General features: G+C 40.8%; 1 protein-coding gene across 2 annotated transcripts in view; it reads right to left on the reverse strand.

The window, feature by feature from the left end:
* LOC115200082 (dedicator of cytokinesis protein 5) overlaps positions 1 to 16,073 on the reverse strand; it is a 33,382-nt gene that overhangs the window by 13,898 nt on the left and 3,411 nt on the right. For both annotated transcript variants that reach the window (XM_029762798.1, XM_029762797.1), the window contains exons 2-22: positions 7,435 to 7,518; positions 7,106 to 7,146; positions 6,958 to 7,013; positions 6,777 to 6,873; positions 6,469 to 6,617; positions 6,221 to 6,356; positions 5,953 to 6,110; positions 5,610 to 5,691; positions 5,196 to 5,325; positions 4,292 to 4,364; positions 3,794 to 3,936; positions 3,432 to 3,557; positions 3,171 to 3,295; positions 2,859 to 2,957; positions 2,545 to 2,617; positions 2,302 to 2,405; positions 1,140 to 1,320; positions 818 to 915; positions 638 to 727; positions 366 to 466; positions 84 to 218 (exon numbers count right to left, since the gene is read on the reverse strand). In XM_029762798.1, coding sequence (XP_029618658.1) covers positions 84 to 218; positions 366 to 466; positions 638 to 727; positions 818 to 915; positions 1,140 to 1,320; positions 2,302 to 2,405; positions 2,545 to 2,617; positions 2,859 to 2,957; positions 3,171 to 3,295; positions 3,432 to 3,557; positions 3,794 to 3,936; positions 4,292 to 4,364; positions 5,196 to 5,325; positions 5,610 to 5,691; positions 5,953 to 6,110; positions 6,221 to 6,356; positions 6,469 to 6,617; positions 6,777 to 6,873; positions 6,958 to 7,013; positions 7,106 to 7,146; positions 7,435 to 7,518 — 2,281 coding nt within the window. The remainder of the gene's footprint in view (positions 1 to 83; positions 219 to 365; positions 467 to 637; positions 728 to 817; positions 916 to 1,139; positions 1,321 to 2,301; positions 2,406 to 2,544; positions 2,618 to 2,858; positions 2,958 to 3,170; positions 3,296 to 3,431; positions 3,558 to 3,793; positions 3,937 to 4,291; positions 4,365 to 5,195; positions 5,326 to 5,609; positions 5,692 to 5,952; positions 6,111 to 6,220; positions 6,357 to 6,468; positions 6,618 to 6,776; positions 6,874 to 6,957; positions 7,014 to 7,105; positions 7,147 to 7,434; positions 7,519 to 16,073) is intronic.

The following is a 16,073-nucleotide window of genomic DNA, read 5'->3' on the forward strand; positions in this document are numbered from 1 at the left end:
ACATTGCTCATTTCACAAACAAACTAATATTGTCTCGCAAATGTATTAGTATGTATGAGGAAGGAAGGTCACGGCTATAATACCTGAGGTAGAGGACCCGGGACTGCACAATGAACCTGAACAGGTACTTGAGGGCTTTGAGGGCTGAGTACAGTCTCTCGGTTAGGACAGGCTCATCTGCATGGCCCACATAGTAATTCAGAACCTTGGTCAGCTTCCTGAAAAATAAATGGAATAGGGAACTCAGGCATACCAGTAATTACATATAAATGAATTTTGAATGGGTGGTGAGGTGTCAAAACAGGAGGAAGGAAAAATGAACGGCATAGAGATGAAAATGTGAGAAAGGTGAGAGCTAGACTCACATGTAAGCTAGAGTGGCACTGAAGTGCTTGTTGATGTATGTCTCCAGTACTGGGTTAAAGTGCTGGAACTTGATGTCTCCAATCAGTGTGATTATGAACACCTAGAGGAAATGCAGAGCACAGTCAGGAGCCAGTGTAATACAGAATCCTGCTGGAAAATAGTGTAACATTAATCATTTCTAATATACAATTGTCTTTTGGTATATTAATGACAGATGCCATTAATCCTGATAACTTAATGCAAGTAAGTAACCCACCAGTACAGAACTCACCAGAGCATTAAACAGCAGCGTGTCATAAGTCTCCTCCTCTGAAGTCTCCATCATGATACTGAAGAGGGCATCAAGTGTGTCCTGTAGAAACTAAGACCACAAAAGACAAATGCATTAGGCTTGGGTGTCCTTGTATGTAAAGACAGTTAGAAGTGCTAACTCTGGAGCAGTCAGACTCACCTTGACAATTTCCCCTCCCTCAACCTCCATCAGACGCTGCAGGTTCTGGTCTAGCTGTTCAGGGTTGGACCTCCAGTTCAACAGGCCCAGGAGATCCACTGGAAAACAGCAGAGGAACAGCAGCATATCACGTTTACTGACCCTTGGATTTCATATAAACTTGAATGAGTATGTCAACACCACTCTGATTTGTATTACGAGCCGAAGTGCAGAAAGAGTTTGGTTCTATTTTATTATATTTGTTGGAGGCGGCTTGATACTTAATATATTGTTTCATATCCATTTCCACCATGGTGCTTAGAGATTAGAGATGATTGTGTACCATTCTGGGTGAGTTTAGTGGAGCAGGTGAGAGTGCCAATCTGGAAGCTGTCCTTGGTGAGTGGGATGACTCCTGAATGGTTAAAGTTTTTCCCTGTCTGCCTCTCCTTCTCCTCCACTTCAGCCCAGGAGCCTGGCAGAGTCAGGTATGTTTTTGCATCCTCAGACTTCTTTGCGTCAACCTAAGAGAAAAAATAGATATAATCCTAGAACATATTCATTGATATGTAATTTGATATTCATTGACCAGGGAGCTTTTTATTTTATATAAAATATAAAAAATAATTACTTCACTATTTAATCGATAATGAAATATAATCCCTACAGGGAAAGAAAGATCTCCAACTGTAGTCAAATGTATCAGAACCTTCTGGTTCCACCAACATGTCTACATCATACAGGGCCTGTGACAGTTAGGGTTGCAAAGCTACTGGTAATTTACCAATGTTACTGAAATCTTTAATCATTTTGGTAATTAACAGAACATCTTTGGCAATCTAATAACTTTGGTAATTTATATCTGAATAACTTAAAAAATATATATATTCATATATAGTATTTATTTGTGTCCATATTGTCCACAAATTTCTAGTAGATAGGGAAAGGGGATACCTAGTCAGTTGCACAACTGAATGCCTTCAACTGAAATGTGTCTTCCGCATTTAACCCACACCCTCTGAATCAGAGAGGTGCGGGGGGCTGCCTTAATCAACATCCACATCATGGGCGCCGGGGCAGCACTTGTTGTTAGGGTTAACTGCCTTGCCACCTTGCCGGCTCGAGGATTCGAACCATCGACCTTTCGGTTACTGGCCCAACCCTCTTAATATATCATGCTGAAACCCTCATATTAAACACCAATGGTATTCACCAAGTTGATGGTTTAAATTTAGGCTAATGTTTTACAGCTTTGCCGTTATATTTTTTATATCATCTTATTATTTCATATGTGATAAGGTCATAAAAGGGCCAGAGACAATTACAGACACCTGTGATAATTTGAAGTACCCAAAAGGGCCACTAGATGTCTTGTGATAGATTACATAAAATCCTTGAAAGATACCAAAATTCTGGTAGCTTACTTGTAAACTTCAAAAGTTTCCAGTAATATACCCTCCCTTAACAACCCTAGTGACAGTAGCAGACTGGTGTGCTGGTCCCACCTTGTAGACGATGAGATCATGTCTGCCGTCTCTCAGCGTGGTTCCGTCTCCTTTCATCAGGCGGACGAACGCCATGCCAAACGGCTTCTCTGATTTGTCTCTAGCTAAAGGAAACACAGCCGTGTCAGTGGGGACCCAATCAACCAACTCTGAAGAACACATTCATACTCATGCTGACCAGCTCCCAGAGGGTTAGGGGAGGCTGCCCGGCTGTCGAGTGTTTTAGAAATGTGAGGCACTCACAGTCCTGAGATGATCTGTGTCGAAACATCACCCTGAGATGACAGCGGCCCACATCTTCAATAGGAATAGTCACCTTGTAGGGGGAGAAGAAAAGGATGATGAGAAGAGTGTATCATGACAAGATTATGGACAGAGAAAGTCATATCTGGTGTCTGTCTAGCATTTTGTATGTGTGAAACAATCCTTGCCAATATCTCCCCTAAAGGTTTTATTGTTAAATTGCCAAATTGATTTGGAAAAGTAATTGCTGAACTTGAGCCACCATGAGGAGAGTCCTGACAGAAACACCTGGGATGCTGGTAAGTTAACTGTACCTTGACTGTTTCATTCCAGCTTGGCTGCTTGACCTGGTAGTAAATTACAGACTTGTATTCTGTGATCCCATCATATCCAGCTCCAGGAAATATTGCTTTCTATTCAAGGGGATGGAATGAGCTTCGGATAAGAACATTTTATACATCCCATGTAAACATTAATTGGGATCATTTTATAATAAACCTTGAACTACAATGTTGTCTTACAGTCAACCAACCTACATGAGTTCACCGACATGCAATACTTGAGATCAAAATTGTTAAAGAAAGAAAGGTGGAAGCACATATAAAATGTTAGGACGGCGCCCTTACCTCCATGAGATTGCCATCGTTATCTAGAACACTCAACATCACCTCAACATTTTTGGGTGATGTTTTTTTACCACGGTCAAACTCCCCCTGCAGCAAGGTGACATAGATATCGTTCCTCACATACCCTAGAGGAGAATTAGTTGGTTAATACTAAACAAGGATCTATTGCCTTGCACTGCTGTAAAGGCAGCTACAAAGTATGCAACCCATTGTTTCAGACACAATTCAGCTACAAAAGATGAAAATGTAAACGTATGGCACCTGGGAGGATGATCTCAGGGAAGCCCATCTTTCTGACGATGGCGGTGGTGCGATCAACAAAGTGAGGGTAGTCCTTCCTGACCTGGGACAGGTCACCAGGAAGCAGCTTCAGGGTCACAAACAGTCCTGAGACCCCAACAGGGCCCGTCAACGAAGAGAAAGTTAGTATGACAGAGGCAGTAACAGAATGTTCAGAATCGATACACACAACCTGTAATGGTCCTATTTAGAACCCAGACCCACGTTTCAAAAGCCCCTTCCGAGTTATAGTCCTTTGTATTTCATATTCTGTTCTACTCTGCTATATTCTGGGCAAACTGGTGAGTTGTTGCCACATAATGTCAGTGAGGGTCTCTCTTTACCCTGGCCCTTGTGGTTGACCTCCCGGGTGTTAATGACTTTGTTGAAGACGGCGGTGAGAGGCTCGTTCTCTCCAATGACCCGGGATGGGAGGAGAGGAGACATGATGAGCTGCCTCTGACGGATGTAGGTCTCCATAGCTATCCTGGGACAAATAGATTGGAAAAGTGGGACTGACCAGTGGATTGATCACAAAACACAGAGCTACGAAAATCATATTAAGATATTGGAGGAAATCCACAAAATATAAAAGTGTATGTGACCAAGAAGGCATAGTAGACAGTCTCCAGTTGCATTTTTGTTAACACTGCACAACAAACCTAGACTTGATCTACAGTATGGTATAGCAATAGAAAGCATAATGCTGTATCCTAACAGAGTTCCAAGCCATTTGACTATAATGGTATAAAAGCAGGTTGATTTCAAATGGACTGGGGAGTGGGGACCACTAACCCAGGGTGAAAATGAGCAGAGGCTGTTGGAGATTTTAAAACACTCACTGCTGAAAGGGGATGAAATGCTGCTTCTCCTCATCGTCTGCTTTTCCATGGGCGATATCTGTGATGTCCATCACTGTGAACAGAGACCATGACGTTGTGAATGCTGTGGTGATAGGGGGCCATGGCTAATATAATAAGCTGATATCAATTCAGTTCTCTAGTTATTGCCACTGCTGCTGCTGCTGCTAGCATGGCCTCACTGGAATATCTTCGGTATTTGATTTCCCAGCTCGAGCCATTTTACAGCAGAGGTCCTTCACTCTGATTAAGTAAACTACAGAGTAGAGCCACAATGTCGTTTGTGTTTGAAAACTAGTTATTGGGTCCTCACACACCTGTTGCAATGTACCAGAGAGACAATGGGAACAAGAGACTTCCACAAAAACAGCATAGGTAGGATTCCAGCAGGCCAGTATGTGTGACATTAAGCTTTGTGTTGCAATAGATGGTTCAGTCGGCATTCCTCTTTCTCTCAAAATGTGTAATTTCTTAGGAAATAGCTGAGGGAAATGAGAGCTCTCTATTGCTCCCAATGATTCTGGGTTCAGTCCATTTGTTGTGACACCTGAGGAAACCATTTCTCATCCAACACAGAAATGTAATCCTTCACTCAAAACAAAGAGGGCTGTTAAAAAACGTTTCCCTGACTTCTTTGGCGAGGCATACAACCTGGAAGTGTTTTAGGGGTCAGGAAGGTAAGCAGGTGCAGGTGTGCTTAGGGTGTGTCTGGCTTTTATCAAGGACAGGGATTCCTACTGTAACTTTTCATTTCGGCTCTCAATTTACCCATTCACTCAAACTCGGAGTATAGGAAATGTTCTGATCTCCGATTAATTGAATTCCATCGAATTAAATGTGTGAATGTGAGCAAACAAATATAGTGAACCATTAAAATACATCTCACCAGCCACACCAAATGGTCTCCTTAACCCTCCAGTGTGTTTCTTGCCCTCCTTGAGCTCCATGCTGCCCACTCTGATAATCTGACAGACGAGGAAGAGACGTGGCCTAATCAGGTCACTGCTGCTCAGATCCTGGCCAGATTGGAGGAGAGAATTTCAATGCAAAGATAAGAACTACATAATGCAAGTACAATTAAAGTTGCTTGGCAGAAAATATTCAATATCTTATGTAAATCTGCTTACATAAAGCTTAATGTGAGCAGTTCAGAGCCTGTCTGAGGAAATAAATGGCATGGCATAGCATGCCCCATCCAAGGACTGTCACTGCCCATCTGTCAGGCCACATGGCTACTAGTTTATAACATTTACAACAGAGAAAAAAGACAGAAAGTGGAAGGGAGGGTTTCATCTGTTACCGTGAAAAGGGCAGGCAGGTTGTTGAGTTTCTCAATCTCTTTGGGCATGCCCATGCTGTCCCAGCGCACCAGGAAGTTCTCACTGCAGACATAAACGAATCAGGAATCCCAACTCACATACCACACTATAGCCACTCTGTAACAACCCTTTTTCGGTGTTTGACAAGATACACAAATATATCAAAAGGGTGATATAATGTTATGCAATATCTGCATATATGCCACATAGAATACACAACATGATTACGGGATAAAAGCTTCTTTATGGTGTCAGAAAATGGTATTGGCCGTGATGTTATCTGGTTTACTATAATGCAATGAATTGAATACATTGATATCTGACCTGATGAACTCAGACTGGTCAGGGTCATAGAGTGACATAAGCAGCTCTGCATCCTCCCCGATGTTACACACAAAGTTCTTGAGGTTCACGAAGAGACTGTAGGTGTGCACCGTGCTGAACAGGGACTGGCGCCTCATCTCGAGGTTCTGCAGCCGGGTCTACAGAGGGGCACAGAGACACTGTATGAGCACACACACAATGCACCGGCAGGGCAACCAGTATGAGTCAGAGAGACAAATGAGAGAGAAAAACAACAGCTGGCCCATGCCTTCTCCTCCTGTATTCTGTCATCTATACTGCGGGATGCAGTCTCAAAGGCCCGGAACAGACTGACTGTGCTGGTGCAGTCCGGGTCCAAAGTGTTCCCCGCGTCATCTCGCACCACCAAGTCCAAACCCAGAATCCTGTACAGAAAGAATCACATATAGTTTTAGACAGATTTACAAGGGCATATTCTTAGCACAATGACTTTACAAGCACGTTTATGTCACAGTGGAATTCGAGTACAATTCATACCGGTTTCCATAATCAATCTTAGCTGTGACTTTCTTCCTGAGCTCCACAAGGTCATCCTTGGGCAATGTTCCCGAAACTATCTGAGATCGATACTCGATGAGGCTGTAGGCCATCTGCTGTACGCCCCTGAAGAGAGTGGTCTTGTTGTTCTGTCAAACAAACAGTCATATTCATCATCACAGCCACCCAGACTTACATAGTCACACTTTTCCAAACAGAGTGAGTGTCAGAGTTGGAGAACAGTATAAGGGTAAAGTGAATAAAATGCAAGTAGGGAGATTGATAAGAAACTAATATTTACCACGTACCACATACAGCTTGTACCATATTTGTGCCCATTCCCTCAGAGTGGCACCGAGCTCCAGTACCAGTGGTAGGTCTCCTGGGATAACTATTTCCTGTTGGCTGAAGGGGGAAGGAAAGAAATAACCAGATATCCCAAATACAATGCATTTCTAATAACATGACATGAAGTGAGTGACACCTTACCCTGTCCCTTCAACTTTCGCCTCCTTCAGGTGGATGTACGAGGCTGGGAAAATGCCCTGTGAGATGAAACGTAAACGTAAACCTCTTCTTCAAACTATTTTCTCATTTCCATGAAACACTATGAACGGATGTACGGTTGTTGCCATACCTTCTGTGATTTGTCCCGTAATGTGTACCCTCTGTACCAGCCTGGGGAGATTAGAGATTGATAGATGGATATAGAGACATGACAGAGATATAGGGATAAATACAATAGATAAGATTGATGAGAAGAGGGCAAACTAGATCCAGATGCTGATATTGTCCATTCTATCTTTCAAGAGCATTTCATTAAACATCGCTGATTATTTTCCATGCATGTCTGGTATTGAGCACAGCCTTGGTTCAATGTTTTACAAAGTTCCAGAGTGTTGCAAACTGTTCTTTAACGTGTGACAGCTTGTTGTATGTGAGTGAGGCTAGACTGTTCATGCTCACCTTCAAATGTCTCAAGTATATGTACAGTGTCTCCCACCTGGAGAGACAGCTCCTGCTCGCCTCTGGAGTCATAATTATAAATTGCTGAGAGAATTGACAGGCGGGGGAGAAAAGAGAGACAGTCTTACTATGTGAACCAACAAACAAACACAAAATGACAATCCCCAGCAAGCTCAAGATAAAAGAAGTGGAGAGAAAAATGATATGAAGAGCCTAGAAAAGCTTATAGACTTTGGCCTTTTCCCAAGTCGTATCTGATAAAAGGTATATGGTAGTCGGGTATTTCTTGCGCTGTGAAAAAGCATGCTTGAGTTAGAGTAAACTTTTTTTATGCATTGAACGAATGTACAGGTGCATTCTCATGGTGCACGTGGAATTCGATGTTTGCCGTATACTGGAAACGCAGTTAATAGAAGGGCCCTCAATTGCTTTGAACTTCATTTTACTCTAAATCATATCCTAATACATGTACACTGCCGGTCAAAAGTTTTAGAACACCTACTCATTCAAGGGTTTTTCTTTATTTTTACTATTTTCTACATTGTAGAATAATAGTGAAGACATCAACACTATGAAATAACACATATGGAATCATGTAGAAACCAAAAAAAGTGTTAAACAAATCAAAATATATTTTAGATCCTTCAAATAGCCACCCTTTGCCTTGATGACAGCTTTGCACACTCTTGTCATTCTCTCAACCAGCTTCACCTGGAATGATTTTTCAACAGTCTTGAAGGAGTTCCCACATATGCTGAGCACTTGTTGGCTGCTTTTCCTTCTGCGGTCCGACTCATCCCAAACCATCTCAATTGGTTGAGATTGGGGGATTTTGGAGGCCAGGTCATCTGATGCAGCACTCCATCACTCTCCTTCTTGGTCAAATAGCCCTTACACAGCCTGGAGGTGTGTTGGGTCATTGTCCTGTTGAAAAACAAATGATAGTCCAACTAAGCGCAAACCAGATGGGATAGCGTATCACTGCAGAATGCTGTGGTAGTCTTGCTGGTTAAGTGTGCCTTGAATTCTAAATAAATCACAGACAGTGTCACCAGCAAAGCACCCCCACACCTCCTCCTCCATGCTTCACAGTGGGAAATAAATGTACGGAGATCATCCATTCACCCACACTGCGTCTCACAAAGACATGGCGATTGGAACCAAAAATCTTCAATTTGGACTCCAAATGACAGATTTTCACTGGTCTAATGTCCATTGCTCGTGTTTCTTGACCCAAGCAAGTATCTTCTTATTATTGGAGTCCTTTAGCAGTGGTTTCTTTGCAGCAATTCGATCATGAAGGCCTGATTCACACAGTCTCCTCTGAACAGTTGATGTTGAGATGTGTCTGTTACTTGAACTCTGTAAAGCATTTATTTGGGCTGCAATTTCTGAGGCTGGTAACTTTAGTGAACTTATCCTCTGCAGCAGAGGTAACTCTGGGTCTTCCTTTCCTGTGGCGGTCCTCATGAGGGCCAGTTTCATCATAGCGCTTGATGGTTTTTCCGACTGCACTTGAAGAAACTTTCAACGTTCTTGAAATGTTCTGAATTTACTGACCTGCATGTCTTAAAGTAATGAACTGTCATTTCTCTTTGCTTATTTGAGCTGTTCTTGCCATAATATGGTATTTTACCATAAAGGGCTATCTTCTGTATCCCCCACCACCTTGGCACAACACAAGTGATTGGCTCAAACACATTAAGGAAAGAAATTCCACAAATGTACTTTTAAAGCGGCACCCCTGTTAATTGAAATGCATTCCAGGTGATTACCTCATGAATATGGTTGAGAGAATGCCAAGAGTGTGCAAAGCTGCCATCAAGGCAAAGGGTGGCTACTTAGAAGAATCTCAAATATAAAATATATTTTGATTTGTTTAACACTTTTTTGGTTTCTACATGATTCCATATGTATTATTTCATAGTGTTGATGTCTTCACTATTAATCTACAATGTAGAAATTAGTAAAAATAAAAAACCTTCAATGAGTAGGTTTTCTAAAACTTTTGACCGGTAGTGTACAGTATGTGCATGTATTCATGATTAGGATTTTAGGACTCAACCTGAACTCACGTTTTAAATAAAAAGAGATGATTAACATTATTCCTGTTCTTTTTCATTCCTTGAGGCTATGTGTTGGGTGGAGTAAGAGGAATTTTTCCGCTGCCGGTTTATTACAACATCCACACTGAGGGAGGTGGCGTGAGAGGAGGGGCTTGACATCATGTATTATTAATTTCTAAATCCCAGAGGAGACTGTCGGTTAAAGGTCACTTTATACAGGGCATACTGCAGCCAACTGGGTCAGCAGAGTGCCCTGCCCTCTATTCTTCTCAGTTTGTTAACTTAAGTGTCTTCCTGGAGACGGTTCTGTCTCTTCCTCCTCTTCTCCGAAGGACACGAGTGAGAGACAAATCACACAGCACAGTATGCTCTCTCGCTCTCCCGCTGACTTGCTCTCCGTGCACACACACACTTCCTTGTCATGACTTGCAGACACACTTTCAAAGCCTAGCACTCAGCATTATCTTCCCTCTATAACAGGAACAATGTGAGGAGCTCTGTCCTGACTTGCATGGTGATAATCCTTGTTGCCGGAGGCTAGATCTCACTGCACGCTTCAACTGGCTCAGCACATCACACCTCACAGCTGAACATCAGTATCCTTTTCTTTCCATAAGCATCCTTCCCATTTAATTGTTTGCAGTTCCCCTTCAAATCAAATTGTATTGGTCACATACATGTGTTTAGCAGATGCTATTGCGGGTGTAGCAAAATGCTTGTGTTTCTAGCGCCAACAGTGCAGTAATATCTAACAAGTAATATCTAACAATTGCACAACAATACACAAAATCTAAAGTAAAGGAATTAAGAATATATAAAATATTTGGACGAGCAATGTCCAAGATACAGTAGAATAGAATAGAATCCAAATGAATAGGCGAGTTTTCATCACTGCTCTTTGTTCTGTGAGAACTAATGTAATATGTAGATCTGGAACAGTTATATAGCCACTATGATGATCTTTATCTTCTATGATCTTTGAAAGACCTTCTACAAATACCGCTTATTTTCATAGTGCAGTGGTACAACTAACCTAATATCAACAAACAATAAGGATCCAGACTAGATCATCCACAAGACAAGAAAAAACATCCACCTGGTTGTGTATGGCTTTGTCAACATTGAGATTATTTCAGATCGCTCATCACATTACATAGGCCAATACAAATTTGATCGGATAGGCCTTAGTCATGTTGTAGCAGAGAGTGGTGCCATTCAGGCCTATAGAGGATGTAAATAATATATTTCAGCATAGCATCAAACCTCATCAAAACATTTCCTTATTCGTAGGTCAATTGGAACTGACAGCGTTTTAACTACTTTATAGATAACAGACAATCATAATATCAGTCAAAAATATACAATTCCCAGTTTTGTGCTACAAAACCAACTTTATACGAGGTTTTAAAAATAGGTTATATTTGACTCAACATTCCATGACGTACACTAAGGCATTGTTGGTAGAATGGATTGATGCAGTTCAATGTATTATTAATATAATTCGCCAATACATTTCTTGGTAGTCCAAAAAAGCATTGCCATCAGGTTATAAATCACAGCTGTCCTGGTACATTGTTTACTGCCTCCATTCAGGATGCACTGATTCAGTTTCAATGACTCAATATTCTGGACAAAAACGGACAAATGCAACTAAACCTGTGAATGTCAATAGAATCAAACTATGATCACAAGTCAGTCATAACGTGGATAATAGGTTAGCAAATCTATGTATGTAGCAAGCTAAAAACACAGAGCCTTACGTTAGCTAGCTGCTAGGAGGAGTGGGTGAGTGACTAACTTTATCCCCTCGTTTTTCGGTGGCTATACACAGCTAGAGATGCAGGTGTCATTTGGTTAGCTAGCAAGAACTTGAACGACTTATCCAGCTAGCATCTCTCTGCGTACTCAAATTCACTGACTATCTACTCGGATTTCAGAGCACTCTCATCAGTGTGCCAGAGCGTAGAATAACTGATGAATTTACGAACACACAACACTTGCTGAATATGACCGGTGTCAGTAAATGTAGGCAAAAAAAGTAATAGTTAGTCACGATCTCGCTAGATAACATGTAAACAGCCTAGCTAACCAGTTATGCTAGGGTCAGTAAAATGGTCAGAGTGAGGTGTTCTCTCATTTGTATCTGGAAGTAGCTAGCCAACTACAGCCAGTTAGCTTTTCTTTTTTATGGCTGTTTGATGAATAGGACTGTAATGGTCCCAAAAGTATGAGGACTTCCGTGGTATTGACATATTTGCAGAAATCCATTCAGGTGTATGTTGTAGCTTTTGGGAATGTGTTCTAATTGTCTAAATTCGTGCTGTTGTAACTGCCTGTAAACACACAGTCCAGTTCAAAGTGAATGATGGCAGGCCTGTGTGGTAAATGGCTTGTTTGTATAAAGGCCTACTGTAGCTCTGGTTGGCTATGGTGCATGGGTCTGAGTAGACTCCTGTCCTGAATGAGACAGGTGGGGTTTTTTCTGTTTTATTTACACTTTCCCTCTATAGAATTTTCACAAATGCTTTAGTATACTTAATTCCCAAATGTTCTAAGAATTTATGAAAAAGTGAAAATTACCATATCTAAGTGCTCGCTTGTCAGAAAATGTTTTTAAAAGTGTCATTCTTCCTGGGGGTGTATATAAACAGACTTGAATACCATTTCATGTTGCTAAAATGCTGCCAGTTCCACTTTAAAACTCCCTCTGCCAACTCAGAAACAATAGCCTTTATAAAAAAAAATCCAAAGAAATGACATCTCCCTCTAGTCATGCAGAGAGTGACAATTGCCCATTTCACCAACTTGACATCGTTCTGACTGTGTCCAGAGCCATGCCTGGCAACAGCAGAGATCTGCCCCAAGCATGTTGTGATGCAGCACTACTGTCACTGCTAAGTGCTACTGTCTGTGCCTCAGCACTGCTCACTAGTGCAGCTCCTTCACACTGTTTTGCACCTCAACCTGTGACATCCCTGGCTGGCAGGTTACATATAAACAACACACACAGACAGACAGCCTCTTGTCAAAATCCTACCGGCTCTCTATAATCTGACCAAATCAGATTGAAATGCATGTCGAGAAATTCGAATGGATTTTATTTATGTAAATAATCCTTAAAGATCATGTTAAATATTGGATCCTCTATATAGACGATTGCCTTATGATCTGGACGGGTTCCAAAATTAAATGAATATCTTAACTACAATTACTCTAGAGTACAATCAATTTCCTTCACTATGGAAAATAACATTAACTTTATACATTTCTTAGATGTACTTGTTACAAAGGGACAATCTCTAAGTACTACAGTTCACAGAAAACCTACAGATAAAAATATTATATTGACAGCTGATAGTTATCACCCTCTTCCCCTAAAAAGAGGTTTTACCAGTAAGCCAACATCATAGACTGAGTCGCATCTGTGACACAGAGGAAGAATATGATAGACAATCAAATTCTCTCCTTGAGTGTTTTCGTTTGAGAGGTTACCCCGATACCTGGCTTGATTAAGCTCAAAAACAAGTTAAAAGCTTGAACAGAAGACAGTTGCTTAACAAATCCCAACAAAAACAGAAGAAACTGTTTTCTGTAAACTATATACTTACTTTCAATGATAGCCATAATGGCAAGTCTATTGTCAAGAAACACTGGCACATATTATCATCAGACTCGTCTTTAAATTCTACCTTCCAGAATCCACCTTTATTCAATTATAAACGATCAAGACATCTATCAAACATATTGGTTAAATCAGATGTGGTCAGAGAGAGAAGAGGCCTTCATAAAAGGACGTTTCCCCTGTAGAGCTTGTACCTCTTGTAGCACCATTAGGAAATGTTCTAATTTAGTATGCCCTCAGACTTCTAGGACCTATGAGATAAAATAATGTAGAACTTGCACTACTAAAAGGAGTTATTTATATGTTAGTGTTTTTGTAATAAGATTTATATTGTAAAAACATCCTGCACCTTGAAAGTACATCTCGGAGAACATAAATCCACTATTAGACGTCAAGATATCAACTCACCAGTTGCAAGACACTTCATAGAACAAAATCATTCCATTAAAGAATTGCGTTTTTGCGGGATCTAAAAAGTTCATCCACCACGTAGAAGAGGTGACTATGACAACAAATTACTCTAAAAGAGAAGCCATGTGGGTATACAAATTAAAATCTATTTTTCCACACAGTTTAAACAAAGAATTAGATTTCACCTCCTTCCTATAATGCCACATTTAGACTGTTATAGAAGAACACTGTCCATATCAGATTTTAAATATTGTTTATGAGTTGGCCCCACATATTTATGAACGGCTTCGCCTGATGTCCTTTGTGGTGGACTCTCTCATTCATTGATAATGTATTTAGGTGAGTGGAAACCTGGGGCGATTGATTTGTGAGTCTCCCTTCGTGCACCCTCCCGTACCCTATAATTCTGTATTTCTTTGTGACTCATTTATATACAGGTAGAGAGAAAAGCCACATCCCTGATTGGTAGATGAGTGACAACCCTGATTAGAAGCACCTGCTGCCCATCTGCTGTTCTTTACAAATGCTGTATAGACATGTTTTATTGTACCTACACACTGAAGAAGGCTGTAAAGCCAAAACGTCTGTGTACGCTATCCCTGATGTAGCGAAAATAATTTAAAACATTGAATAATAACGTAAGCTTTATGCGACATCTTTTTGAGTGCAAACCCATTATACCTCTGTTTGTATGAAATGCATGTGTGCTCTGATGAGTGATGATATTGCCTTTATATCAATAAATTGTCAATTTCTTCATTCTATAGCAATGACATCCTCTACACTATCACTGGCATCCTGACGATTACAAATTGGTAGACCACATTTGAAATACAATGTATCACAGACATTAGGCTAGTCCATAAGTGAGGGGTATGTCTTATTTTCAAATATTACTAGCGTTTAGCAGCAATTGACACACAACAAGCTTCAAGGATGTTCTGATTGTATCAGCATTACACAAACATAACTAAAAAAGTAGTGTCTGTTTCAAACGGTATCTACCCAAATAAGAACAAACCAATACACAGTTGCATGGAGTCATGTAGTGGAACAGCAACAATACAAAGTATGACTTCAGTCTCCCTTCGACAATGACATGTCTGTCTGTGGTCTTTACCAAACATAGCAAAAGATGAACAAGAACTTGAACACAACATTCCACAGAGGTATGCTAGCTACTTTGGGGGTTGGCAAGCTAAGTCAAGGGCATTCCTTACTAGAATATTGTTATTTTTAGAATGAAGCCAATATCCATGTTCAAACAAAGTTGAAACCCAAATTAGTGTCAGAACAAAATTAACATTCTGTACATGAGACCTAAATCATTCTACGAGATTATGGTTATTTTCTGTCCTGCTAAATTAAGAAATCTGTAGGCCTATTATATTTACACATCTCAATGTTTTGTAAACAATGGAGAAAAAAACAACCACATGAAATTGTGATTAATTTCCACGTAACTTTGTTTTTGTAAAAATCTATGAAAGGTGTTATTGCTTGATACAGTGATATCAACCAAATAACAGACTCAATGTGTTTAAAACGATGGTGCAAGACTCTGTTCAGGATGAGTGTTAATATTCCCTGTAGGCTGGATCGAGTTGTTGCTGTTGTGATTGTATTGTATCATTTTTAAATTGTGTAATGTTGATTGCAAGATGGCGCCGACAGACGTGGCAGCTTTGCTTCTAGCTCATATGCAACTTTGCAGTATTTTGTTTTTGTGTGTGTTATTTCTTACATTATTAGCCCAGAACGTTTTGTGTGTTATTACATACAGCCGGAAATAACTTTTGGATATCAGAGCAGCGGTAACTCACCAGCACAATGACCAGGAATATGACTTTCCCGAATTTGATATTTTGTTCTCACCCCCTAGGGCAAGTTAACTTATGCCAGAGGCTGGCGGAGAAGAGGTATTCGGAGTGGACTTCTAGTCCGACTCAGGAGGCGGGCACACCATCCACTGCTTCAGAGTATATTACTCGCTAATGTTCAGTCTCTGGACAATAAAGTAGACGAGCTCAGGGCGGGGATCTCCTTCCAGAGAGACATCAGGGACTGTAACGTATTCTGTTTCACGGAATCATGGATATAATCATGGATATCTCTGGATATACTGTCCCCGTCCATACAGCCAGCTGTGTTCTCAGTACATCGCCCCCGACAGGAATAAAGAACTTTCCAGGAAGAAGAAGGGCGGTGGTGTCCGTTTCATGATTAACCACTCATGGTGTGATTGTGATAACGTACAGAAACTCAAGTGCTTTTGTTCACCCGATATAGAATACCTCACAATCAAATGCCGACCATATTACCTCCCAAGAGAATTCTCTTTGGTTATAGTCACAGCTGTGTATATTCCCCCTCAAGCCGATACCACGACGGCCCTCAAGGAACTACACTGGACTTTATGCACACTGGAAACCACATATCCTGAGGCCACATTTATTGTAGCTGGGGATTTTAGCAAAACGCTACCGAAGTTCTATCAACACATTGACTGTAGTACTCGCACAGGGAAAACACTCAACCGC

Source organism: Salmo trutta, chromosome 9, assembly GCF_901001165.1.
Source record: "Salmo trutta chromosome 9, fSalTru1.1, whole genome shotgun sequence".
Lineage (NCBI taxonomy): Eukaryota > Metazoa > Chordata > Actinopteri > Salmoniformes > Salmonidae > Salmo > Salmo trutta.